This window comes from Colobus angolensis, unplaced genomic scaffold (assembly GCF_000951035.1).
Source record: "Colobus angolensis palliatus isolate OR3802 unplaced genomic scaffold, Cang.pa_1.0 Scaffold23, whole genome shotgun sequence".
Lineage (NCBI taxonomy): Eukaryota > Metazoa > Chordata > Mammalia > Primates > Cercopithecidae > Colobus > Colobus angolensis.
The window spans coordinates 13,280,563-13,308,547 of record NW_012115488.1 but is presented as its reverse complement, the minus strand read 5'-3'; the positions used below and the strand labels follow the sequence as shown (position 1 = coordinate 13,308,547).

Sequence of the window (27,985 nt, the reverse complement as noted above, 5' to 3'; positions counted from 1 at the left end):
TTCATTATACTCCAGAGAATAAACATAATAGTATAGAGTATATATATTTTTAAAAATAAAATACTGAATAATAACTGTGGTTCAGAAGAGTATAAATCATTTATGCACTCATTTATTGCCTTCTAACAGAATAGCTTTTAGAAAATTGTATGTCATGACGAATCAGTTATGCCACACTTACACTGCAGTAGTTGAATTACCCCTGGCATTTTTGTATTCTAACAGTTCTATTTATCTCCCAGTAGTGTACATTGAATAAGTAATGAACATCTGTATGGTATAGGTTTTCCAGCATAGTTTTAAAAGAAAAAAACAACATTAGTAATTCATTTTAAAATATGATAGTTTTTTCCTTATACTTGAATTTTTAAAGTAGCAGTGACCCTGACATCTATTTATGAATTCCTTCTGTCTCCTTAATATCATCAGGTTTTATGAGCCACATGGTCTATTACTTCCCCAAAGCAGTGATTCACCAGAATGGACCAGTGTGCCCAAAGGTCACTGAACCTTCACCTGCCCTTCAAGAGAGGCTGTCATTCTCAGACCACTTCACTTTTACATTCTCCTTTTCATTCAAGTCAGACCTGGGTGACTAATAGGTCTGACAGCAGAAATTAGTGATAATGAATCATTTATTCAAACACATATCAAAATAGGTAACAAGAGGTAAATAACATGCCAAAGAGAAACATTTTGAAGGTTGTACCTCCGTATCATTAGTTCCCTAACTGAAAACTGCATACTTTAGCACTAATGAACTGAGTAGTACTTATTAGTTTTACAAGATATTGAGGTACAGAAGTTCTTCTGGGCTCACAATATGACACAGCATAGGCCAGACACAGTGGGCTTATACCTGTAATCCCAGCACTTTGGGAGGCTGAGGTAGGCAGATCACAAAGTCAGGAGTTCGAGACCAGCCTGGCCAATATGGTGAAACCTCGTCTCTACTAAAAATACAAAAATTAGCCAGGCATGGTGGTGTGCTCCAGTAATCCCAGCTACTCAGGAGGCTGAAGCAGGAGAATTGCTTGAACCCAGGAGGTGGAGGTTGCAGTGAGCCAAGATTGCGCCACTGCACTCCAGCCTGGGCAACAGAGCGAGATTCCATCTCAAAAAAAAAAAAAAAAAAAAGACACAGAATGATTTTTTCCCCCTTAATGTTCAGTTGGATAAATATAATTGTATCTTAACAATTTATTTTACTTTTTCATTTCCTAATTATGGACAACCTCTGTGTGTATCTTAGGAAGTAAGTTTTGCTGGTACCAATGCCACTGGACTACTTTTTTTCCTTTTTTTTTTTTTTTTTAATCTAAAGAAAGATGTAATCTCAACACTTTGGGAGGCCAAGGCAGGAAGATCACTTGAGGGCAGGAGTTTAAAACTAGCCTGGACAACATAGCAATACCCCATCTCTACTGAACAACAACAAAAAAATTAGCCCAACCTTGGTTGGTTGCTCACCTGTGGTCCTAGCTACTCTACTTGGGAGGCTGAGTTGGGAGGACTGCTTGAGCCCAGGAATTTGAGGCTGCACATGCTATTGTACTCCAGCTTGGGCAACAGGCTGTCTGGAAAGGAAGGGAGGAAAGGAAAGGAAAGGGAAAGGGAAATGGGGAAAGGAAAGAAAAGGAAAGAGGGAGGGAGGACCCGAGGCAGGGAGGAAGGAAGGAACAAGAAGTGCTACCAGGTCGGATGGGGGCTCTTGCCTACAATCCCAGCACTTTGGGAGGCTGCGTGTGGCGTGCAGATCTTTTGAGCTCAGGAATTTGAGACGAGCCTGGGCAACACGGCGAAACACTGTGTCTACACAAAACGAAAACAAAAATTAGCTGGTGCTGTGGTGTACCCCTGTGGATTTAGCTACTTGGGGTGCTGAGGTGGAAGGATCCCTTGAGCCTGAGAGGTGGAGGCTGCAGTGAGCTGTGATTGCACCACTGCGCTACTGCCTGGGCAACAATGTGAGCCCTGTCTCAAAAATAAGAATTGCTATTAGCAATAATACTATTTATTTGACTTCACCTAGAAAATGCAGGGAGAGGGGAGACATTTAACCATGTCTATTAATGAAAGGGTACATATTCTATAGATTACACTTATTTTTTATATAATGCTTAAATTTTTTGAGCTTCCATATTAAAAATTTGCTTTCAAATTTTCCATATGATGGTTTTTTATGACTATGTAGATACACAGACACACACACACACACACACACAAATATTAATATATTTTATAGCCAGAGCAAATTATACAAAATGAAAATTAGTCATTTCAAAGGTTTTACTGTGCATTATTGTTTCTGGCAATATTGTGGCACTTATTTAATAATAAGTAGATGCAAATTAATGTTTGCAATCGTTTTTGTAACTTCCTGTGTTTGCACTTCGGTTTTGGGTTTCTTCATTATATGCTACATCTCACAGAATCCCGGCCTCTTCTCTCCTGCTGAACAAGACCAGGCCACATAGGAAGAAACCTGAAAAGGGCTAATTCCCCCAACTACTGTTGAACCCAGAATAAAACTTTAACCCACTTTCCAACTCTGACTGGGCCTTTCCAGCACTCTTCTTCTCTCCAGAATTAAGAATGCATCCTGGGCAGACAGCATCCTGTCTGTAGCCTCAATTTTTTCTGGCCCCATTCGTATTTCCCACTTTTTAAACTTTTCCAGTTCTTCCACTCAAGCTCTCAGCATGAAGTCCAGTGATGCTTGCAGGTAGAGAGGTGGTGCTAAGTGGGAAAAAGACAAGCCACTCTCTCTCGTGATGGCCTACTGAACCATTTTTTCATCATCATTTTCTGTCATTATTAATTCTATTATTTCGATTGTCTATAGTGATCCTTTCTCCTTTCTGAATCATCGTACATAGTGTGTCCTCAGTGTTTCCTGCAGACCTCTGCTTTAGGAGGCTAGAATGAATAGGGTAAAATGTGAAGTCAGTAGCTCCATTCAATGATTGTTACAAGACTTTTTCAAGTATTGTGGACATTTCAAGTATTTGAGTTTTTCTTTAAGTACAGTATAGCTTTTATTTTTAATTGTGTTAGCTTCACCTACCCTTGGCCAAATAAGCATAAGACAATAGAGAATTGTTGTTTGGGGATATTCCTAAAAGATATTATTGTATTATCTTTCCATGGCAAATAAGGAAAGGGAAGCACATGTCTGCCTGTTTATAAATTGTTGTAATAACAAAAGTTGAATAGTATTATACTGAAAATCCAGACCTCATAAAGAGATTGAGCCAATAGTAGTTGTACCACTATTTCCCAGAGAGAATATTAGTTAATGGGTCAGTGGGAAGTAAGCCCCACCCTTAATGTAACAATCTGAGGTGCCTGGTGAAGACCTGGCCCAGCTCTGAGAGCAGGAACATGGGAGGGAACACTATAAGAGGACTGGAGCCCTGGTAACAGATATGACTGCTGTGGCCAGCTCATCTTTCATGTTGGATGATGCTTGGAGATTGAATCCAAGCCTGTCAGCTTTCCCTGGAAAAGACCCTTGTCATGGCCTCAGCTGAGTCAACACCTTGTCTAAAAATGGTCACTAACACCACAGCCATTGCTAATCATAATCGAAATTCTAGAATGCCATGACTAGGAATATCCTTTCATGGGACCTGGAATGGGAGCTGGGATGGGAAGGGGCTGGAAGCTGTTGCCTTTATTTTCTACTTAAGGACTTTTCTTTAAGCCAGGCATGGTGGCACATGCCTATAGTCCTAGCTACTTGAGAGGCTGAGGCCAGAGGATTGCTTGAGTCCAAGAGTTCGAATCCAGCCTAGACAACATTATGAAACTCTGTCTCATTTATAAAGAACTAAATTGGAATTTAAAAGTAATTCCTTTTTTTTTTTTTTTGTGATGAACTTTCACTCTTGTTGTCCAGGCTGGAGTGCAATGATGCAATCTCATCTCACTGTAACCTCCGCCTCCCGGGTTAAAGCAATTCTTCTGCCCCCGCCTCTCAAGTAGCTGGGATTATAGGCATGTGCCAGCTAATTTTGTACTTTTTTAGTAGAGACGGGGTTTCACCATGTTGGTCAGGCTGGTCTCGAACTCCTGACCTCAGGTGATCTACCCACCTTGGCTTCCCAAAGTGCTGGGATTATGGGCGTGAGCCACCATGCCTGGCCGGTAATTCCATTTTTTAAAAAAAGATTTTTGATTTCCACTTTGAAGATATTACTTGTTCTTCACTGTATTTTCACTGCCTAAAACAGTCTTGGCACGTAGTAGGCTAGAAGATAGTCAATAAATGTGTGTTAGACATGTCTGTTAGGTATTTATTGCTTTTGTTTTATCTTAAAGTTAGATGAATAGAACATGATAGATGAAGCTATCTTCAAATGCATTTTTCCTTAAATATTTTTACATTATAAAAGTAACACATACTCAGGATAAAATTTCAAATAGTAGAGAAGAGCGGTGAAGAGGAAAACTTTCTCCATTCCTCTGACCCTCCTAGTCTTGTTCTTTAGAGGAAAGCTATCTTGATAATTTTTTTGTGTAATTTTGTGTAAATAAAAAATTGTGTAGTTTTCTAGAAATATTCTCTACATAAACATGTATGCACCCCAAAATATATTTTTATGCAAACGGGAATTATATGTATATTCTGTGGGTAGATTTTTTTTACTTAGTGTGTATATATGTGTGTATATATATATACACACTATGTGTATACTACATATGTATGATATATATATACTACTTCATATATATATAATCATACATATATGAGAGTATTTACTGTATGCCTACCTCCTCACACAAACCATAGGTATTATTAAAACCTTCAGTTTGTAGCTTCTAGTAAATCTGTTGTCTGGCTTAATGATTGATTTAATCAGGACAATGGAGATAAAGATGTAGACCTGATCTGTTATCTCTTCGGATTCCCATTATTACGTACGTTCTCCCACTCTGTTTTTTCACTATCTCTTTCTCCGAAAGAGAATCAAGGGAGTTGGCACAGAGCAAATGCTGATGCAGATCCTCCACTTTTCTCTTCCTAATTTCAATTTGTGTGGTTTTGTTGGGATAAACCACCTTTTGACTTCATTAAATTGTGCTGAAATTCCTGGGCAAGCTGCCATAGGTTAAAAAAAAAAAAAAAAAGGAGCACATTTACTTATTCTTGATTTTCATGGGTATTAGACTGTGTCCTTCTAGCCCTACAGAATGTTTCTAGAAACTTCTCTTTATATTATTAACATAGCCCTGTGCCACTTCCATCTTGCTCCTGTCACTAGTTTATGAGAAGTGATCCAAATCAGATGTAGATTTAGGAGGCAGAAAAAGTGATTTAACTGTGTTGGGAAGCTCGTTCTCATCAGTACAAGATCACTTTGGTCCTGTGAGTACTATCCTGCCACCGACTAGATTTCTGGGAGTATTTCACAAATGGTTGACTCTTTTGAAAGCACTTTAGATTTTCTTAGGTTGATACAGGCCTACACTAGGTGTGAATGGTCCAAATTGAAGCATCTGCACCATTCAAGAGCCATTCTCAACTTTTGTAGGGGGATTCATGCTATATAACAACAAATCAAGAGAGGACCCTAACTAACTCTAAAGTGTCTTTCATACTGTGTTGCTCATAGTAAACTCTGAACAAAAGGTGGGTTAACAATAGATGAGAATTCTGAGAGAGGCTATTAATATATAGTCCCAATGAGCAATGATAAGGGCCTATGCTAAATCTTTTACAAAAGGAATGGAAAGGAAAGGGTACGTATGAGAAAGATTTGCTGTCAAGGGTATTTTTTCCTGAAAGTGTAATTACGTCTTTTTGAAATGATTAAATGTCTCTGAAATAGAAAACAATTCAGGATAAGTTTTAATTTCTCACCATTTTAGCCATTGAAGTAGTTGTGTTAGGAGTATTTTTTGACCTTTTAAAAAATATTATCCAGAAATGTCTTTGTCTCAGGAAAGTAAGTTTTCATTTCATGGCTGACTTATATTTTAATTACATACTAGTTTGTATACATCAGCCCTCTTCCCTATTAATTACCTGATAATTCCAAGGAATGTTAGTAATCTAGTTAGATAAATAGGGCTTATCTAAAAACTAGAAAATCTGTTTACCTCAGAATGATTTCTTTGTCTTTTTAAACACAAAAAGCACAGAAGTGAACAGAAATGTAACAGGATTGAAATGTCAATGTAACAATTGAAAAGACTTGTCTTTTCCTTAAGTTGAACTTATTTTGTGGGTAAGAAGTATAAGCAAGAGCATCACAATGTAAAAGCTTAAAAAATTTTTTTTAAATTTTGGATTTTCCATACTGTAATAAATAAGTCTGTAAGCTTTGCCATGAGGCATCTATCCTGATTTAAGAAATAAAAATTTTTGTATTCTAACATTCCATGAAAGCCATATATATGTTTTCTACAATCTTTTTATTTAAAAAGTTCTCATAATTTATCAATGGAACATACTTTTTTCCTTTTAACTATTTTGTGACTGGATAATACTTTTGAAATCTTGTAAGAACTTTATAATAAGCTGAAGTTTCAAGATTTTATCATTATCCTCTTCTGTTTTTCAGTATCTCATCCTATCTCCAACTGTACCAGTTCAATATTAATCAGCTCTTGGACTACTATTATTATTTAATGCAGTCTGTCCAATAGTAGGACATCTCAGCCTTTTTGGAAGTGAGATGGTACATACATACATACACACATACATCCACACATGCATGAATGTAGTAGTGACCATAAAAATAAATTCATATTTCTTATTCTTCAAATAAATATAGTTTTAAAGTGAGACAACAGTGAGGTTAGATGACGAGTACTGACTTCTGAGTGGGGAGGTGTCAGGGAATTTTAAGTACAGTGATTCTACTAATGTTTTTAAAGCAACATCCTTGCATATAATCTCCTCTTCTACAAGGAAAAACCTTTTTACACCTCCCACAGGCACTTTTAGTGGCTCCCTCCTGTGTACTCCCTTAGCACATTGTACACACTCCTTATCAAGTCTTACTGTCTTGTAGTTGTTTATTTACAGGTTTATCTCTTTCACTAGACAGAATTCCTTTAGGGACGGGATGACGTCTTATTCACATTGGGTTCCCTAGTATATATCACAATGCCTACCACATATTTAACATTCAGCTAATGTTTGTCAAATTTAATGCCTTCATTCAATAAGCAATTTTTACAGTCAGGGAATCTGGGAGTGGATGTTGAATGAGAAAATTACCATAGATATCTTTTTTAAAAAGCATACTCCATATTGCATTTTAAAAATGCTTTATAAATTGATTTATATACAGCCTCTCAGTAATGCATCCACTTGCACACATCATTAACTTAGCTAATTCAGAGTCATTATAATTAAAGCACATTGGGGTTCAAATTTATTAAGAAATGTTGAGACATATGAAAAGGCGTAGAGTAGTATGACAAATAGTCCTGTGCCCACCATCTAGTTGAAGAAATAAAACATTACTAGTATAGTTAAAGCTCTCTATGTACCTCTCCCCAATTTCATCCCACTTCCATCCCCACTCTGCCAGAGGGTGCGGCTGATCATTCCAGTGCATTTCCGTACACTTTTACTACCTATGTTTATAATCCTGAAGGATGTGTAGCATTTGAAAGATAACATCTGAAAACGATACCTTTTAAATGGCGAAAATTAAATTATATTTTATTTTGACCTTGATTAAAGAAGATAAATTGTCAGACTACATACCAAACTGACATTTATCATAAATTTTGAAAATATTTGTATAACAATTGGACAAGAAATATCTAGACTTCAGATGATTAAGTTTTTAGAACAAGATGTATAGGCATTGGTGAGTGGCAGACAAGATAGCCAACTAAAAAAAATTCAGGTGTAGATAATTAGTTCTGACGTTTTATAATTTGTGACAAAATGATTTTAAAATTAAGTTTATCTGTCTTAGTTTGTATCAATGAGGGAGGTCCCCTGAAATGCAACCACTCAATCCCTTTGTCAGTGTTTGGACAAATTACTAAAATATCTAGTCCTCTAAAGGCTTTACCCTATTTATAAATTGTAGTTGTTGGATTCTGCCCAGATTCAGATGTTAGAAATTAGCCTAAAATCTGAGTCCTCATTGAAACAGATTTAGGTAGACTAGCTGCTGAGCCTTTCCAATTCACATTGCTGTAATCTATTAGGTTTCATTGAATGAGACACATGAGGATGCTATAATAAAAACCTTTGATAAAGAGTCCCTAGAGTCAAGGTGTATGCTTAGGGCATTGTGTTTCTCAGTCCATAGAAGTACTTACATAAGTTAAGAAAATACATGCCAATCTCTTCTCAGACGTAGACCTGGTATTCCTGAATATGGCTGTCCCATCAGGAAACTGAGTGGCCTGTGGCCAGAGGAGGTATTGTTTTTCTTTTAAGTTCTTTGTTTTCATGAAAAGGCTCTTTGATTCTCAGAATGTATTTGTTTCAAGGTAATTTAGTTTGAATTCACTCATGCTCAGCAATCTCCTGAAAAGTTTTACTTAAACTTTTACAGTGTGTGTTTTATAGGCAACCCACACCTGGATGAATTTCAAAGAGTCTTTCATATGACATCTATTTTAATAAGCGCTTGGTTTCTAAAGCCTACCAGGGTCTATCATATGGAACCTTTAATTAATAGCAGTTACCTTTTCAAAACACTAACTTTACCTCTTGGTAACAAATCTTTCTTAATATGATTAAGAGACAAATGCATAGCTGTCAATTTTTGGTGAGGTGTTTCAACTTCAAAGGAATTTGCCTCTTTGAAAGCTTTCTTGAAGTTTAGATATGCTGCCATCAGGTGGTAGTAATATGTCATATCCCTGTGGCTCCGCAGATGGCACTCTGCTAAAGGCCACCAGTTTACCGCACAAAGATTTGTAATCATCAATGCACATAATGGTATATGGAAATTAAAATAACATAGTATATCTGCTATTTTGTCAACAGGAAGGATACATTGAATGGAAGTTTTAAAACAGATACGTATTGCAAGATTCAACTGGACATTTTTTTTCTGTTCTTGATTGACTTTTTTTGGTGAATGAAGCATTTTATTTTATGCCTTATAAATATTTAGAAAATATGGAAAAGTAAAATTTAAAACTTATCTAATTATACCCACCCAAATATAATTGCTATTAACCCCTTGATTCATTTACTTCCAGTCATTTTTTAAATGCAATTTTTAGTAATTTTTGTTTCTGTTTTTTGTCGTGCAGTTGGATGGCAAGAAAAGGTATTTGGCTGTAGTAACGTTGTGTATATAGCTTGTATGTTTTATAACTTTTAAAATTATAAGCTTTTATAACTACTTCATGACTCCTTACTATTTCACTGATTGAAGTTTTTCATAATTTATATAGTCCTTCACCTCTTAGTAGATAATGTATATTTCTACTATTTACAATGTTCAATGTTTTGTCTCTCCCTTTCATCCACTACCTATCAAGAGGGCTATTACCGAATTGCATCTATGCTTGAATTTTGTTTCAACACAAAAGAATTTCTAGTTCATCTGAGTAGCTATTTTATATTTCCTCTATCACTTTTTTTACTGCCAGAAAATATGAACTCTCAGTTTTCAACTATGAATGACAATAATAACATAGATGTTATTATTGTCATATCATACGAATGAATTTGTAAATTGTACAAAACCAGGTACCACATATGAAGATTTCAGGGCCTGTAATATTATGAAATAAAGCCATTATCTATATCCTGCCAAAATAACTTTTTCTTCTCTTTTTTATAGCATAGAACATTGCGTTAAAGAGATACAGTCTGAAGTTAACAAACAATATCCAGGTGTGCAGCTGCAAACAACAACTGACTGCTTTGAATGGCTAACTAACTATAATTACAGTACATCCGAGTCATCTTTCATTTCCCATGGAGACTTGATAAAATTTCTCAAAACACTGGTAAAGTGAATTTTTGTTTTATCATGAAGTGGGATGAGTAAACAGAGAATACAACTCATTCAATTTCTATATGTAAATATTTGAGTGACCATATTAGCCTACTATACATAGGGGTTTGTGTTTTTATGTTCCTATATCCCCCATATAATCCGCTGAGCTATTTGTTTTAATTTTTAACTATGATTTTTATCAATAAAATAAAATTTTATGTAAATGGAGATTAAATATTATGATTCCTGGGTGATTTGTGGTATGATATATATCATCTCAATACCACAAAATGTATTGATGTGTATCACAGCTGTCTACCAGAAAAGTTCATATTCATTATATTTTTTATCCTTTCTCAACTATTCATTTTTTGTATGCTCATTATTAAGCATAATAAAATCCCCACCGATTGTGTCTATTCGGCCTTGACTATTATTCCCTGCATTCCTAACCTGCAGTCTTACCCAGTTCCTTTCAATCAAGGTAGCAATTTATGCAAGACCACCAAATGACAGAGAATTATTATGTTGGTCATTCTTGATACTGACCACCCTCTATGCTAGAGAAGTTTTTATAGCCTTCAACAAGAACAGTTATTTTATCACACTTGTTTCTCCAAGGCTGGCTAGCCTGCAAAAACAGATTCCCAGAGAAGCAGCACAATTGTTAGAAAGCAGTATTTCTATAGCTGTGGTTTTAATTTAATTTTGGGGGGAAAAAAGGCACTGTTTTTGTCTAAACATCAAACATTGACTAAGGCAGATGTGGAAAATATCTGGAGGTTGTAGATGGCTTAGAATGACAGAATCAGATGAAAATAGTTTTTGCCTGTTGTTATTATTTCAGGTGTCTCTTTAATGTTTACAAAGTAATAAAAAGAAGAGAAAGGAAGACTGTGTGCCCTGAAGCCTTATTCTTTTAAGGAAAGCTCTCACCCATTATCTCCCGAAGGTGGATCCTTGAAGAATAAATATGGATATAGTTATTCCTTTACTTTCTATTAAGAGCCATGTGTATTGAATTTCATTAATACTGATGTAATAATGCTTTCTCATTTAATTAAAAGCAAAAGCTTTTAATTATCTTTTAATCTGTCACACATAAGTCATTCTCTATTCACTGCAGGGCAAAGGCCACCTTAGTTTTGCTCAAATTCATTAGACTGATAGGCTTGTCCCAGTCCTAGGGTTTTTTCACGTAATTGATCATGTTATTTTAAGGAAGGAACCACATTATTAAAACAGATCCAGATTTAAATGACCTTATTATCAAGTTTCTACATGCCAAAAAATATCAGTCCTGACGGCATTTTTCATACATCTGTTTTTTTCATAGAAAATTTTTTGTTAATTTTCTAGCAATTTAAATAAGAAACAGAGGTCCTCATTATGGCAGATACACTGAAGTTATTTTCAAAATTTAAGCAATCATACTAAACATATGTTTTAGACCTCTGTAATCTATTATTCTTTGTTTAATCAAATATTTATAGTTATTGACCGACTTTAAAAAACCAAGGCAGTGGCGCTAATATGACTCATTTGCTTTATAGAATTTACAGTAATGCTGATGTGTCCTATCTAAGGACCTTTCTTTTCCAGAAGTATCAAAATAACTCAACAGCAGAAGAGAGAGAAAGAAGCTACATAGAGGTCATGTGTACTTTGTGGCTCTCTGGAGTGTAGCAGAAAGAATGTGGATGAAGAGAAAGAAGCCAGGGATCCATTCTATAATTCTGTGCCTTACTGTATGTGACTTTTGAAAAGTCACTGAAGCATGCCTGATTTTAGTGTCCTTATGTATAAATTGGGTTTTCAAATACATATGCCAAAGAGTTATCATTATGAATAAACCAGGAAATGTTTGTATAAATACTTAAAAAGCATTTATTGGTATAATTATTGGGTATAATTATTTATTACAGATAGAACATTAGACATTGCAAAGCTTACAATGAATGAGAGAAAATTCCTGGAATTTGCCTAGGAATTGTTCATAATTGTGAATCACACATAATGCCTTTGGTATCTTCATCAATAAGAAATTGCAAAGCCAGCCTGATTTTATGCCGCTTGGACCTTGCTTTCATTTCTCTTGTAATCAGCTTGTTTGTACCTAGAGAATATAAACTAATTTCAGTATTAGCTAAAATAGACTTAATTAGGAAAGTCAGCATGGAAGAAGAATGTGTGTGTCTAATTCAAAGTCCAAGAAAAAAGTAATTTTTTGGTCTCTTTCTATTCATAATTACACCCACCATTGTTTTCTGCCAGCACAGAAAATATAAAGCAATAATTTCATATCATCTTTTGGGGAACAATTCTGAGAGTATCTTTTTCTCATTTTGGGTTATTTCTTTGGAGAGAATTGAAATATTCTCAGATTAATTTTCAAAGTAAAATTTTTCTTAACACAGTTCTCAAAAAGGAATTTAAATGAAAGTTAAAATCTTTCAATGTATTAAAATTTACTTCTCAGAATGGTATATCTTAGTAACCCCTAGGCACATGCTATATTTAAAGATCTATATTCTAGAGTGATTTGAAAGCATTGTATTATATGTTCATTTGGGGTTTTATAATAATAAGTATACTCATTCAAGCATGAAAATTGTCTACCAGGAATTAGGGGCATGATCTTGAATGTATTTTGTCTTAGGAATACATTTCAATCAATATTTTACTGTAGATTTGTATTTAGAATTTTTAAGCCACAGTTTTTATACAGATCAGGGTATATCGGGTGGATAACAATGAGGGCTAAAAACGATGTCTAGAAATCTAATTGAAAAGTTAATCAGCTAGATTTGAAATAAACAATTCAAAGTTTAGTAGACCATAAAAGTTAACATTCTAAAACATCTGAATTGGTTAAATTTCAAATGCAAAAAAAAAAAAAAAATGAGGAATTTGAGTATTAATTTCAAACTGAAATTATGAAATTGTATATGACTATAGAAATCATTTTTTCTATTACACTTAATCACATTTCTAATGTTATTTCATTAGCAAGATTTGTTGAAGAATGAACAAAATCAAGAAGAAATGATATTGGATTTACTTTGGGACCTCTCGTGCCACAGCAGCGTTTCATTCCCGTCGACTCTAAGTGGAACATCTTTCCATTTCCTCTCTGGGACATCTCTTCATTCTGTTGAAGATAATTCCTCTATGGATGTCAAGTCTATATGGGATGATATAAGACTGCATCTTCGATGCTTCTTAGTGAGCAGATTACAAAGCCATAATGAAATAAACAATTCACAGCAAAAAATTTTATTGAAAAAGCAGTGCTTACACCAACTCTTGTTTCTTTATCCAGAATCAGAAGTTATAATCAAATACCAAAACATACAAAGTAAACTGTTGGCTAATCTTCTGCAGAACTGCTTTCCTTCTTACAGCAGAGATTCAAATTTAGATGTAATAGTTCATAGATATCAAAGTACAATGCTTAAGTTATACTTAATAATAAAAGAGGATTTTAACACACTATGTGAAATTTTAGCTCCATCCTCAACAGTGAAATTCATTAAAGAAACTTACCTGGATACTGTTACAGAAGAAATGGCAAAATTTCTTGAAAATTTTTGTGAGCTGCAGTTCAGAGAAAATGCTGTTCGTGTGGTTAAAACAAGCAAGAGCTCCAGGAAGCATAGAGGAGCAGTGCATGCTTTGGGTTAGTGACATTTAAAATTTTTGTTTGGTTTGACTTAAGTCTTTTAATATGTTTAATTTTCTAAGATTTTTTCTATTTGGTTAAATCTCACTGCAAACTTGAAAATTAGTAAATGAATGTAATGAAATTTTGCAGTATACATTTCTCTTATGCCTTTTTTTCTATAATTATAGTTATAGAAGTATTTTCTTTCTTGTTAAATTGTTAAAGATATTGGAAATATAAGCCAAAAATATTTCAAATAAGAGTTTAATTTCTCTTGATTGCATATGACAAACAGTATTTGTGAAACTGTGTGTGTATACACACATATATATAAAACTGAGTATATACGCTTATACACATATAAGCTTCTTTATCTGCTTATTAAATATACACATATATAATAAGCATATATACTCAGTTATGTATATGTACATTTAGTTATATATGTAACTTAGAAAAGTATGATTTTTAATCTATTGTATCTTCCAAGGCCAAAGCATTATTAGGGAAAAAGAATTATTGAAAATTTGTTGAAATTTGCAGTAACTAAAATTGGAAATTTAAAAGTTGTAATATTTTAGTCAGTCAATTCTAATAATGAACAACTATGAAATACTATAATTATAAAATTCTGTATTGTAATTGATTAGGAAGGTATAACATTTTAACTATAGCTATTTTTAAAAGTTTCTCTACTATTTTTTCTATAAGGATGTATACAAATAAAAGATAGTTTGGAAATTTCTATTTTATTCATAAAGTAAAGGAAAACAAGGAAAGAAGTTATTGTGATATAATAAACTTTTCTTGTTGTGGCTATAATTTCCTACCAGTGGAGAAAAATCAGGGTAAAAATAGGATTATTTATAAAATTATCATTAGTTATGCTTTTATATAAAATCTGTGGTATATTTCTGAATAAGTTCATAAACTATATGGCTTAAGTATTTCAAAATTATTATTTAGTGAATTATTATGGATCTTTGAATTTACAATCATCTTTTTAAAATTCCTATAGCTCCCTATACTTGTGCATATCTTCATTAATAAAATTTCAGATGACCAAATTAATGTGATATATGAAATTTCAAATTGTTTAATATTTTGTCTTAAAATTTTAATTTTCCTCCAGAAGCTATATCACATTGCAGAAGAGAGATGCATCTGCCAAATTCGGTTATGGCAAAATACAAAGTCAGTTAATTTAGGAACATTATGATTTTGCTCAAAGCAAATAGACTTTTATTTTAATTGTTAACACATAAATTTTTAAATGCATCTCATTAGTGCACTTATTTTCTAAAATTTTTATATTCTCTGAAATAAAATCCAGCTTACTTGTAAAGTCTTTTCAATACGAAAGTTTTATATGTGCTAAATATAGTTTATAACAGAAGAAAAGATCCATATGGTTGAAAATGTGTGTAAGTTGCTATGGAGTCTTTAGGGCTGATATTGAAGTGTTTTCTCATTCATGAGAGAAAACTATGTGTGTCCTCTTTAACACCAGAATTTGAAGCATTTTCCATAAGGGTAGGTGCATAAAATCTTTCCCAAACTCCTTTATCTGAACTTTGGTATAAAACAATAGTTAAGTGAGCACTTTCCATATGCCAAGCGCTGTGCTAATGACAACCCATTCCTATTATCCCAATTTCATGAACACAGAAAGAAACTTAGAAAGATTAACTTGCCCTGATCATGTTGCATGAAATCAGGATTGATACTTAGAATTCATATGCAGATCTTTCTATTTCTGGGACCCATGTTCTCAAGCACCATGCTATTGGGCCTTGTCTTACAAGTGTAGAATTAAATGATCTGTCACCTATAAAAGAAATTTCAAACACTGTTCAAGTGGGCTGTCTACAAATAAATTCAGTGCAGCTTTATTGACCACCTACCATAAGAAAGGCATTTGGCAGCTACCGTGTTCTGTGCTAGACACAGTAAGGGGAAGAAAACTAAATGAGTCGCTACTGCTGCTGCCGTATGAGACCTGCTAAACTAACTCAACAGATCAGCTGTTGTTCACTAATATTTGACTAATGATTCATGTTTTGTTTATTAAGGAAATACATCTTTGAGATGAGCAACAATGGCTTGAATGGGTTGTATTATATTATCTTTAATTTATGTCTGTATCTTTATGCTCATGAAATCTTTCTATTTTACCTGAAATTATAGAAAGGACAATCCTTAAGTAACAGCAACATGTATTGACTCACACATTGATGTGCATTATCTCATTTAAACCTTCTAACCTACCAAACAAGGTAGATACCATTATTTATTATCTCCACTTTACAGTGAGGAAACTAAGACATAGAGATGTTAAGTAATTTGCTCTAGGTCATAGAGTGAAGCCAGGATTCAAACTCGTTATCTGACTCAGAGCCCTTCCTGTATTGCTATAATCGACTGACTGAAAAACAGGATAGAAATAGCACATTTCATTTAAAAACATTTCTCTAAATCCTCTGTATACTTCTTCAACTTTAGTGTAGTCATTGTTTGCTTCTTCTCCAAACTATTTAAATAATTTAAATAAATTTTAATTTATTTAAATTTAAATAATCCTAATCTAAATGTATATGATTGAAATGATTATAATTTCTATTTAGTTATTTTAAGCAGGCTTTGTATGTATGCTATAGTCTTAATGAGCTAATGTCTTACCTTTCCATGCTTATACCTTAATGAGCTAAGGCAGTTTGGACCTATTCAATCTTTAGTTGCTTCTGATTTTGTACTTAGGTTGAGGATTGGTTGTTCTTTCCGGAATGGCCTATACATTTTCCATCTACCCATCTGTCATCTACCTATCTGTCTATCCATCTATCTATCTGTCTGTCTGTCTAATTCGATTACTTATTATATGTATAAGACTTTACAAGCCTTTACATATTTGGATTCACTTAATCTTCTGAATAGCCTTTTATATTATTTATACTTCATATATGAGAATACTGAGATTCAGAGAGGTAAATGTTTTCCAAGTCCACACAGATAATAAGCCAAAGAAAGGAGATTTCTCTGTTTGCAATTATTTGGTATATCAGCTTGATATGCCACTAAACTCTGTGTCAAAAGCTGTGCAAAACAGCATGATAGTTAGCATTAAAAATAATTTACCACTTTTACTTTTTTTGTTTTTTTGAGTTGCAGTTTTGCTCTTGTTGCCCAGGCTAGAGTGCAATGGCACGATCTCGGCTCGCTACAACCTCCGCCTCCTGGGTTCAAGCTATTCTCCTGCGTCAGGCCTCCCAAGTAGCTGGGATTACAAGCATGCACCACCATGCCTGGCTAATTTTGTATTTTTAGTAGAGATGGGGTTTCGCCACATTGGTCAGGCTGGTCTCCAACTCCTGACCTCAGGTGATCCACCCACCTCAGCCTCTCAAAGTGCTGGGGTTACAGGTATAGAGCCACTGTGCCTGGCCACATTTTCTTTTTTAATCGTTACATTATTTCTGTCTTCTACACTGATTCAGTGTTTTGCTTTTCTTTTTTATTGATAATGATTCAGAACCCAGTTATGATTTGCTAGTGTTATTAACTTAGACACTCACTGGGGATAGTTTTTATGATGCTCTTCTATGCTACATTATGCTATGCTATGCTGGGCTATGCTGTGCTGTGCTATCTGTGCCATGGTATGCTATGTTATTCTACCAGTTGGCCTTTCCGGTGATTGTATTTCCCTGGGCACCCCAGAGTGCATTGTCTGCCACTAATTCAGGTTTTCGAGTATACATATTTAAAATATGGTGACAATCTCTCTAGCCATTTTTCTGTAATAAGGTACCATACAGAAAATTTTATTTACATATAAGCTTATCATTAGACTTAATCCACAACTTGGTATTGTATGGTAACTTTTTTTCTCCTTTATATTCAGTTTTGAATGTTTTGTTTCTTAGAGAGCATATGCTGCTTTAATATTACAATACATTTAGAAGTGTAACGCTTGTATGTTTTGTTATTTGAAAAAAAGATGAAATAATGTTAACATAAATATTACAGGATCTTTTTGATTTGATGATCTTTTATAGAAGAGAACAATATTGTTCTTACAGATACTCTTACAAAGTTTCCAGAGTGATTTAAGAAGCAAGACTTTCTCAATAGCCGATTTTGTTCATCTGTATTCTTATATAGTTTCTCTAATTTATTTGTATTTATTTATTTTTTTTTTGAGACAAAGTCTCCGTCTGTTGCCCAGGCTGGAGTGCAATGGCACAATCTCTGCCCACTGCAACCTCTGCCTCCTGGGTTCAAGCAATTCTCTTGCCTCAGCCTCCCAGGTAGCTGGGATTACAGACGCCTGCCACCATGCCCAGCTAATTTTTGTATTTTTAGTAGAGACGGGATTTCACCATTCTGCCCAAGCTGGTCTCAAACGCCTGACCTCAGGTGATCCACCCACCTTGGCCTCCCAAAGTGCTGGGATTATAGGCGTGAGCCACCACACCCGGCTAGTTTCTCTAATGTTAGGAAAATTATCATTTCATAAAGGTTTATGCTACAATATTTTTTTCATTTAGCTTATAAGGCTTTAAAGTCAGAACAGCTTTCAAAAAGCTAGAAATTCGCAATTAGCATTTTGATTATAACCTAATTTGGAATTATCTGGACACATATCATCTACGTTTCAGGAGAACCAGTGCCATTCTTATATTGTAACATTTTACTATATTTATATTTGGACTAGTTACGTGATCAAATTAATTTTACTTTTAAAATTATATTTCCTATGGATTTAAGTAAATGCTACATTTCTCAATGTTCAAAAAAGAAAAGATTATTTATATATAGTAAATTTCAGTTAAATAAATCCTCTGTATTTTAATATGAAAAGATAGAATTAGGAGATTTAAATTCTAGGATAAACTCCATGACCCTCATATATCCTATCTTTAATTTTTCTTGAGGTTATTGTTAGGTTGAAAAAGGACGACTTAAGAGAATATGATAAACACCTTTGAATATTTGAAAGATTCCTAAAATCTGCTCTGGATGAAAGGTTGATCTGAATCACCTCTAAGGCACCTTTTTTTTTTTCATAGTCCCTTGTTCTTTTGGTTAAGGAAGATTGGAGATGAGGGAAATGAATCCCTCAAAGAATGAAAAGATCCTTCAAGATAACGAAGTCCCTCAAACCAGAGACGATAGACTTCTTGACTAGGGAGACACAAGATCACTATTGGAAAGCAGGCCAATCAAAATCCACTCTATTCTCTCTTCTACTCAAGTAGCTCTGACCATTTGAATGCTGATACCATGAAAGATGAAAAAGTATACTGAAGCCAGCTCTGAAAAGTTGGGTATTGTCCCTATTTTATAGATACAGAATCTGTGGTTTGGACAAGCTAAGTAGAATTAAAGTCTAGTGAAGGCTTACTTTTTGGTTTATAAAGGCAGTCTTCTCTCTGTGTCCTCATGTGGTAGAAGGGGCAAGGGAGTTCTCTGTGGTCTCTTTTATAAGGACACTAATCTCATTCATGAGGGCTCTACTCTCATCACCTATCCCTCTCAAAGCCCTACCTCCAAATGCCACCACCCTGGGGCTTAGGATTTTAACATAAGAATTTTGGAGGGACACAAACATTCAGTCCACAACAGGGGAAATCTGTGTCTTTTACACTTAGGACTGTTAAAATTCTTGGTCTGAAATTACATTTTCTGAATATAGACTGATTTCTCTGCACAGACATTTATACAGGAGCAACTGCTAGCAACTTTGAGAGTTAAACCAATCATTCCTCTGCATGCCACACTTGAAAATGAGAAAATAATCCTTAGCTTTAAAATGTTTAAAAGTTATTATGGATTTCTAGTCAGAAATTATTTTGCCTCTGCCATTTTTAAAATTGCATTTCTATTCCTCTGTTTATACACATATTTTTAATTTGCTTCTAGTCTTACCAAAACACTCATAAGAACATGATGGTTGGGCTATCTAAATGGAGATCTAAAATTGCACATGTAAAGAAATGAAAAGTTACTTAAAATGATGTAGAATAAGTATGTTGTTGTCTCAATCAAAAACAAAACCTATCAATGTTTGCTTTCACAACTCCTTTTCAACACTGAATAAAGACAGGAAACCCTTGTCTATTATTTAGAAAGGTATAGTTTACCCTATTTCTAGTTTAGTCTCTTTTGTAACAGAACAATAAGTACCCAAGTTAGCAGGTAAGTGCAAGTCAGAAATGAGAATCTAATATGGCCTTTGAAATTACGATGCCAGTGAAATAAAAAAGACTAAGTAATATGAAGTTTTGATATTTAGAATTCTATAACATGGTCTTACTGAGCTCATCTAGAATAAATGGCTTTATACTGTTTGTCCTTCAAGGTAGAAATTAAGTTAAAATTTTAGTGTTAGCATTTTCACTAGCAAAAAGCACAACATAGTGTAATTATTGGAGTGGACAATAATCTATTCTGAAAAGAAGAGAAATTGCCTCCACATTTTATGATGATCATTGTCAGAGAAAGCTATATTGTTAAATTGTTTTATAGTGCCCTCATACACCTTTTTTCCCAAACCATACTGAAATCAATTATAATCATCCTTGTTAACATTCTTTTTGTAGTGCAATAAAACAGTAATCCTTCAGCTGTCTGAAGAGGGTGTACTTTTAATGGGCATTTTTCTTATAGTTTTTCTTAGTCATGATCACAAAAGCCATAAAGTTCCCAGTTATGGTATATGGTTCCAGTTAGTGGAGGCTGGACCCTGGAGAGAAATAGGAAAATGCAGCAATCACAGCCTCTTTAAGATTTAATAGCTAAACTCGAATGTGGAATCAGTATGTAAAAATGAGACAAATCTTTGCTCGAACTTACGGACAAGCTATTACTGCACAGATTTGATTGAAGCTTTACCTCCAGTAGTTTCTCTAAAGAGACTTGTGTTGTCTTTATTGAGTTTAAGCAGTTAGTCTTAATATCTTTATTTGATTAAACATATGCAAATTTTGGAAGCTTTCTATGTTAATGAGCAAGTGATCCTCTCAGGCTTTGCCTTGTTTCTGTGACTCAGAGACAAGAAAATACAAAGTCTAAGTCCTTTCTATTTTTATGAAACCTGTTTGTAGGGATTTGAGTTACAGAAAAATACATACTTTCTTTACATTTATAACTATAACTAACAACAGGGCTACTAAATAGGAAATTTAGTGAAGATCACTCAGCCATGAACCAATGTGAGTTTGCTTTTAATATTTTATTAAATTTTATTCATGTGCCAAGGTTGCTAGGACACAAAAAGGGAACCAGAAATCAGACAGTTGTTTAAAAACATGAAACACCCTGATAAGGTTTGCATCCTTGTGGTTTTCTCTGCTGCCCTGATAGTTCTTTAAGGTTCTGTCATTTTCAATCAACAGAGAGTACATGTGATCAGTATATCTGATAAACTTGTCAATGCCTCTTTAAAGCAGGATTCCCCGACCTATTCAAGTCAGACCCCCCTGCTTCATTTCAAGTATCATCTTGATAAGACAGAGCTATGTCACAGGCAGCTGTGTATAGCCAGCTCAGTCTACAACTAATTTGTACAGGAAAAAATTAAATCAGGAGGTAAATTATTTCATGATTGCTCATTCCCAACAGAGTTGGGCATCATTCTGAAGAAAATATCAAATAATTGGTTTCAGGCCGTGTCAGACACATGCAATTCCCTTCTCTAATGGCTGTGTGTGGTAGCACCAGGCCTCAGGGGTCAGCAAGGAACTGGAAATAGCTTAGTGCCAGGCTCGGCAATAGAGAGACAGAGCACATAGGAAATGAAGTGGCAATAAGTGCAATCCATAGGGGAAATGTGCTTCACTTGGAGTTTAATATATCGGTTCAGAATCTGGCAGGAAGCCATGCAACAATTGTTTACCTTTTTGTCAGCATCTGCATCTGTTCTGTTTTGTAAACAGCACTTAACTCTCAGTCAGTAAATGCTGGAATCAATAACAACTGTTAAGGGATTTCCTTACTCCCCCCTTTTTTTTCATATTCTAAAACAAATGCACACTACAAACAATGTTTGCCTTAGATTAACAAGGAACAGACATTAACAGGGTCAAAGGGATTTGGTTGGGAACATTTTATAGCTTCTTGGGTGTACAGTAATTATATCTGTGTGATTTGAATGTATTTTGTAACCTATCCAAATTAAACTGTTAAAAAAAATTCTAGCAAGCAGTAATGAAGATGATTTTTTATAATTATCTTAAGTACTGTGTATAGAAAACTGCTGGCACCGTTTGTAATAATTTAGTTCTGTGCAATATTGTGTATTACAGCTGCTATGCAGAAATATTAAGTTGCCTTTTGCAGTTTTAGGAAATTAGTGATTATATCCAGCAGTACTAATTATTTTAAACATACAGTTAGTAAAAAAAAAAAAAAAAAAAAATTACGTACCACAGTGAGACATAAAAAAGGATTGATCTGTGACTAGTGCCTATAAAACTAAGTATATCACTAGTAAATGAAAAAGAAAAAAGAACACTACTTTTAAGTTCACTGTCTTCAGGACAGACTGACTAGATGAATGCTGTCATAAATACAGCATTATTACAATAGTTATCGGCGTCACTTAAAATTGAATATCACTAAGATCAGAGGAGCACGTTATTGCTAGAGGGATTTATGCTGCATCTCTTCATGCTCTACTTTGGAAATTTACTTCAAAATTTCCACATATACAATTGCTAAGTTGCCTTGTTTTTATTTTATTAAACTACTTCATATCTGATTTAACCTAACCGTAATTCTGTGTTCAGAACTTTGTTTTCTTCTGCTTTTCCTTGTATAGTAAGCCTTAAATCTTAGGCTTTTCCATTTTTTTTTCTCAGAAGTATGATTTCTTTGAATTCCCATTTCTCAGAAGTATGCTTTTCATTGGATTCCCATTAACCACAAATAAAATTTGAGAATTGACTAGGTCACTGAGTCAAGATTTGCATTCTTTTGTCTTTCTTTATTTTATATGTCAGTGTTTGGTGTGAATTTTTCAATTTTCTTAACTATCATTTTGCTAATTCACCTCTTTAAATTATCTTAGCCAAATCATTTTTGATAATCTGTCAGGTTTTTTTGTTTTTGTTTGTTTGTTTGCTTTGATACGGAGTCTCGCTCTGTCGCCAGGCTGGAATGCAGTTGTGCAGTCTCAACTTCCTGCAACCTCCACCTCCCGGCTTCAAGGGATTCATTCCCCTGGCCTCAGCCTCCCGAGTAGCTGGGACTACAGGTGCGCACCACTAAGCCTGGCTAAGTTCTTGTATTTTAGTAGAGATGGGGTTTCACCATGTTGACCAAGATGGTCTCGGTCTCCTGACCCTGTCTTCTGCTTGCCTTGGCCTTCCAAAGTGCTGGGATTACAGGTGTGAGCCACCACACTCGGCCATTCTGTCAGTTTTTAATAAAATATATTTAATTCAAATAAGAATTTGAGAATTTGGATAATATCTTTATTACTCCTTTTGAGACTAGAAGATACTTTGACTTCATTTTCTTGACTATTCATAATATTCATTTTTTTGGTATTTTGTGTATGATGATATTAGTATATCATAATGTGCATACAATTATGAGTTCTATGCACATGTAAATTCATTGTTATCACCTCAAGTGTCTAGATTTTGGTGCTTTCATCATCATCATAAGAATTACAATCCATATTTCATAAATTTGTACTGAAACTGGTTTATTCCAATGAAGTACAGTGTGTCTTCAGGCTTAGAAACTAGACCACAACTTCATTTTTATAAGTATGTTCTATCCAAAGATAGAGAACCTACTTTATTAATCCATTCCATTATGACATTTACATGATTCAGTAAAAATGAAATAACATTTAAAACAATTATATGCCCTGATTTGTAAATATATATATTTTAAAAGTATATTTAATAGAGTTGTCTCCAAATCAGAACCTGCCATTGAAAATCATGGACAAAATTTAGAAGCCAACTTTCACCCTTTTGTAATCACTTCCTTTATTGAGGGAAAAATGATCACACATTACTAAACTATCTCTCTACAAATTTAAATAATATAAAAGTGAAAAAATTCCATATTCACTTCCATAGTTTGTGCTTTGCCTCTTCAATAGGAATTAATATCTCACTTTTGTCATCTCATGTTAAATATTCTAAATCACATCCTAATCATTTAGTATGCAAGTTTTAAACTTTTCAATGATGGAAATTTTCTCACCACAGGTCAAAGTGTTCAGTTTCTTAGTTCTTAAAATAATCAAAGTAGCTAGCCTGCATTTATGTTATCATTAAAGTTAACTATCTCCAACAGGTCTTGAAAAATTGTAGTGGTTAACACAGTATATCCTGATAGACTAGGTAAGGCTTTCATGGTGGATGGGTAGTACCTATTGATCATTGGCTAATTTTTAAAAATTGATTGTTAAAGGTAGCCCTTTGGCCCTTTGTTGTATTAGGTGAAGGCAATAATCATTATTCCCTAAGCAAAGGGAAAATTAAGTACTAATTAGCAAGTATGAAGTGTGCAATAGTAGTTAGAATATAAGGAGTATTTTCCCACTGGTATCAAATGCTACCTGGGGACAAGAGTCAATAGATTGATTGCTAATAGCTAAATGTATTTTTCAAACCCAAGGAAGTAATATTAACTCAGGACTTTCAGTTTATGAGACTGACATGCTGCCAGCTGTGCTAAGAGGACAGAACCTCCAAAAAGTAGTATTAAATGTCATGAGGTAGAATGACTCAACATTATAGCAAAGTGTCTGTTTTGAAATATTGTAATAAAATTAGAATTTTCTGGTAAATTATTTTAGGATTTATCTTATGCAATTATTATTTACATGTAGTATCTTTACCATTAATTTGATCTTTTTCTTTAATAACTTGAAATCTCTATTCAGTTAGTTTTATTTCCTTGTTTTTTATTTAAGACAAATCTTTGAAAAAAAGACAGATGTAGCCGTCTTCATACTAATTGTAAAAGAATCTAAATGTAATTAGCTTTCATAGTCATCAAATGAGTGTTGCTTAGTTATCTATGTTTTCACCATTTGAGTCAGCTAATCTTTATTGGTGATGTAGGGGGGCTGACATATTTTATGCTCTTAGTTATGCCATAACTGATTTAATCTTGAAAATTGGCCTTTCAGATATTTTAGGTTGATATCCCCATGAAATAAAGGGATGAAGACTTATGAGATTAACTTTTTTTTTTTTTTTTTTTTAAAGATAGAGTCTCGCTTTGCCACCCAGGCTGGAGTGCAGTGGTGTCATCTCGGCTCACTACAACCTCTGCCTTCTGGGTTCAAACAATTCCCAAGCCTTAGCCTCCCCAGTAGCTAGGACTACAGGCACATAGCACCAAGCCTGGCTAATTTTCTTGTATTTGTAGTAGAGATAGGGTTTCACTGTGTTGGCCAGGCTGGTGTGAACTCCTGACCTCAAGTGATCCACCCACCTCAGCCTCCCAAAGTGCTGGGATTACAGGTGTGAGCCACCGTGCCTGGCCTGAGATTAACTTTTTAAAATATCACATGGGTGAACTGGGCATGGTGGCTCACGTCTGTAATCCTAGTACTTTGGGAGGCCAAGGAGGGCGGATCACAAGGTCAGGAGTTCGAGACCATCCTGGCCAACATGGTGAAACCCCATCTTTACTAAAAATACAAAAATTAGCCAGGCATGGTGGCATGCACCTGTAATCCCAGCTACTTGGGAGTCTGAGGCAGGAGAATTGCTTGAACCTGTGAAGCAGAGGTTGCAGTGAGCTGAGATTACGCCACTGCACTCTAGCCTGGGTGACAGAACAAGACTCCATCTCCGGAGAAAAAAAAAAAAAAAACGGGCATAATTCTAAATGTTAACTTAGATTTATAATAAATATAGGAGAATTCTAATCAGGCAGCCTATGTTAATAAAGATTTGTAATTTCTCTGGGAAAGAACAGATATGTACTTTTTTTCAATAGCTAGAATTTACACATGCTAAGATAAAATCTAGCCTTCATGTTGAATCACTCACAAAAATAAGAATATTTAATACCATTTTGGAATCACTCATGCCACTTGGGACACAAATAAAGGAGCACAGGCTATTTCCCTAATTTATCATAAGCCTTTTGGAGTCTTCTAGCCTCCAAGGGAATTCCAAGCATTTAAGTTTTACTTTGATAAAACTGGGCATCTGGGCCCACTAAGCAACTATCATGGCTGCTTTGATCCTCTTGCTTGGTGTGAGTGAGAGCACATTCAGCTAATGATTAAAGAGAGGTGCTTCACAGCGTTCACTCCAGCTAATTGTCTGTTGTCCCTCTACCTATTTGAGGTAATTTAGTATATGGCTAAGACAGCCTTTATTCATATAAAAATTCCCATTTATTGCTCAAATTTGCTTCTTTCTTGTTACCTACAATGAAAAAACAAGGAGAAATGTGATCCTGTCAATAAACGCCTTAAGATATCTTAAGGCTCTGATAATAACCTCTTTATGTGCTTTGTTGGAAGTAGAGCAATTTTTTTTTTTTTTTGAAACGGAGTCTTGCTCTGTCGTCCAGGCTGGAGTGCAGTGGCCGGATCTCAGCTCACTGCAAGCTCTGCCTCCCGGGTTCATGCCATTCTCCTGCCTCAGCCTCCTGAGTAGCTGGGACTATAGGCGCCCGCCACCTTCTCCGGCTAGTTTTTTGTATTTTTTAGTAGAGACGGGGTTTCACCGTGTTAGCCAGGATGGTCTCGATCTCCTGACCTCGTGATCCACCTGTCTCGGCCTCCCAGAGTGCTGGGATTACAGGCTTGAGCCACCGCGCCCGGCCGGAAGTAGAGCAATTTTAAGCTGATCAAATTGAGCCCCTTTCTCTCTTAGGTCCTTCTGCATTTTGGGTCCATATCTATGATCATTGTCCTTGATACACAGGCTGGAGTCATAGGCTTCTTCTGCTGCATGCTATTTCAGTGCCTTGCTACTTTGAACTAAAGATGAAGTCTAGCTCTGAGCACTCTGAGCTTCCTGGAAGATGGCCAAGACTGGAGAATGCAGAGCAGGCTCTTCTTCCTTAGGAAGATATTCATATTTGCTTCCCAAGTGGCAGGACTTTCCTTCGGAACCCTTGGGAAAGATCAGAGAGGTTCTTGTATTGGTCTTCTCTAAGGCAACCAAGAAGGGAAGTAATAATGTTTAAGTCATGAGCATGAGTATGGAAGCAAGAATGATATTGTCAGATGATGGAGAAGTAGTATTAGTGCTATGGGAAGAGCTAGAGCAGAGGTGAGACATTCCTGTCAACAACGTTCTATTCAGGTGAGGACATGTGTCCTGATTTGTAGGACAGTGGGGTCTCACCAAGGTCCTTCTCAGTCAAGGAAGACAACCAAGTTCTATGTTCACGAGGGAGGGAATGGGACCAGAGAAGTGGATTCACTTCCAAAATGTACACCAGGAGCATTTCTGGAGCCTGGTTTGTTTTTGTTTGCTTCAGAAATAATATACATTTGTGCAAATTAAAGCTTTATGAAAGCCTGGAATGTGTTTCCTCAGTATTAGCAGGAGAAAGAAGTGCTAAAATTGAGATTGTTTAGATTGTTCAAGGAACCATTATAGGGAATTCATTTATTTATCAGTTAGGAGATAATGTGAAAAGGGCCTAGATATACATTGTGGAAACAGGAAAAAAGAGAAAAACTGAAAATCTGAAAACATATTAAAGTATTTTTACTTTTTATATAGTCTTTAGTGTACCATGTAAAGTTATGCTAATTATATATATATATATATATATATTTTTTTTTAAGATGGAGTCTCACTGCAACCTCTGCTTCCTGCGTTCAAGCGATTCTTCTCCCTCAGCCTCTCGAGTAACTGGGATTACAGGTGCCCACCACCACGCCCGGATAATTTTTGTATTTTTAATAGAGACAGGGTTTCACCATGTTGGCCAGGCTGCTCTCAAACTCCTGACCTCAAGTGATCCACCTGCCTTGGCCTCCCAAAATGCTGGGATTGTAAGCGTGAGCCACCATGCCCTGCTAATTATATATTTTATAAATTTTATGAATCTGAAGTTTATTATAGGGTACACTTGCAGACTTCATAATATTAGATATTAATGGTTTAAAATAAAGTGACAAGTGATTCATTCCTAAAACTGCATTTTGTTAGGAATCTTTTTATTACATTAAAGAAATTATCAAAGTGATACATTTTTATTATAAAAATTAAAAAATCAAGTATACATGAAGGGAAAAGTCAGCATTCTTTTTTTTTTTAATTTTTTTTTTATTATACTTTAAGTTCTAGGGTACATGTGCATAACGTGCAGGTTTGTTACATATGTATACTTGTGCCATGTTTCTCATTGATAAAGCAGCAGGAATCTATCTCAT

At 34.9% G+C, this 27,985-nt stretch overlaps 1 protein-coding gene across 1 annotated transcript in view; it reads left to right on the top strand.

Moving 5' to 3' along the window:
- Window positions 1–27,985, top strand: part of KIAA0825 (KIAA0825 ortholog) — a 504,765-nt gene that overhangs the window by 80,257 nt on the left and 396,523 nt on the right. Inside the window, exons 5-6 of the mRNA XM_011944276.1 lie at window positions 9,780–9,948; window positions 12,948–13,617. Coding sequence (XP_011799666.1) covers window positions 9,780–9,948; window positions 12,948–13,617 — 839 coding nt within the window. The remainder of the gene's footprint in view (window positions 1–9,779; window positions 9,949–12,947; window positions 13,618–27,985) is intronic.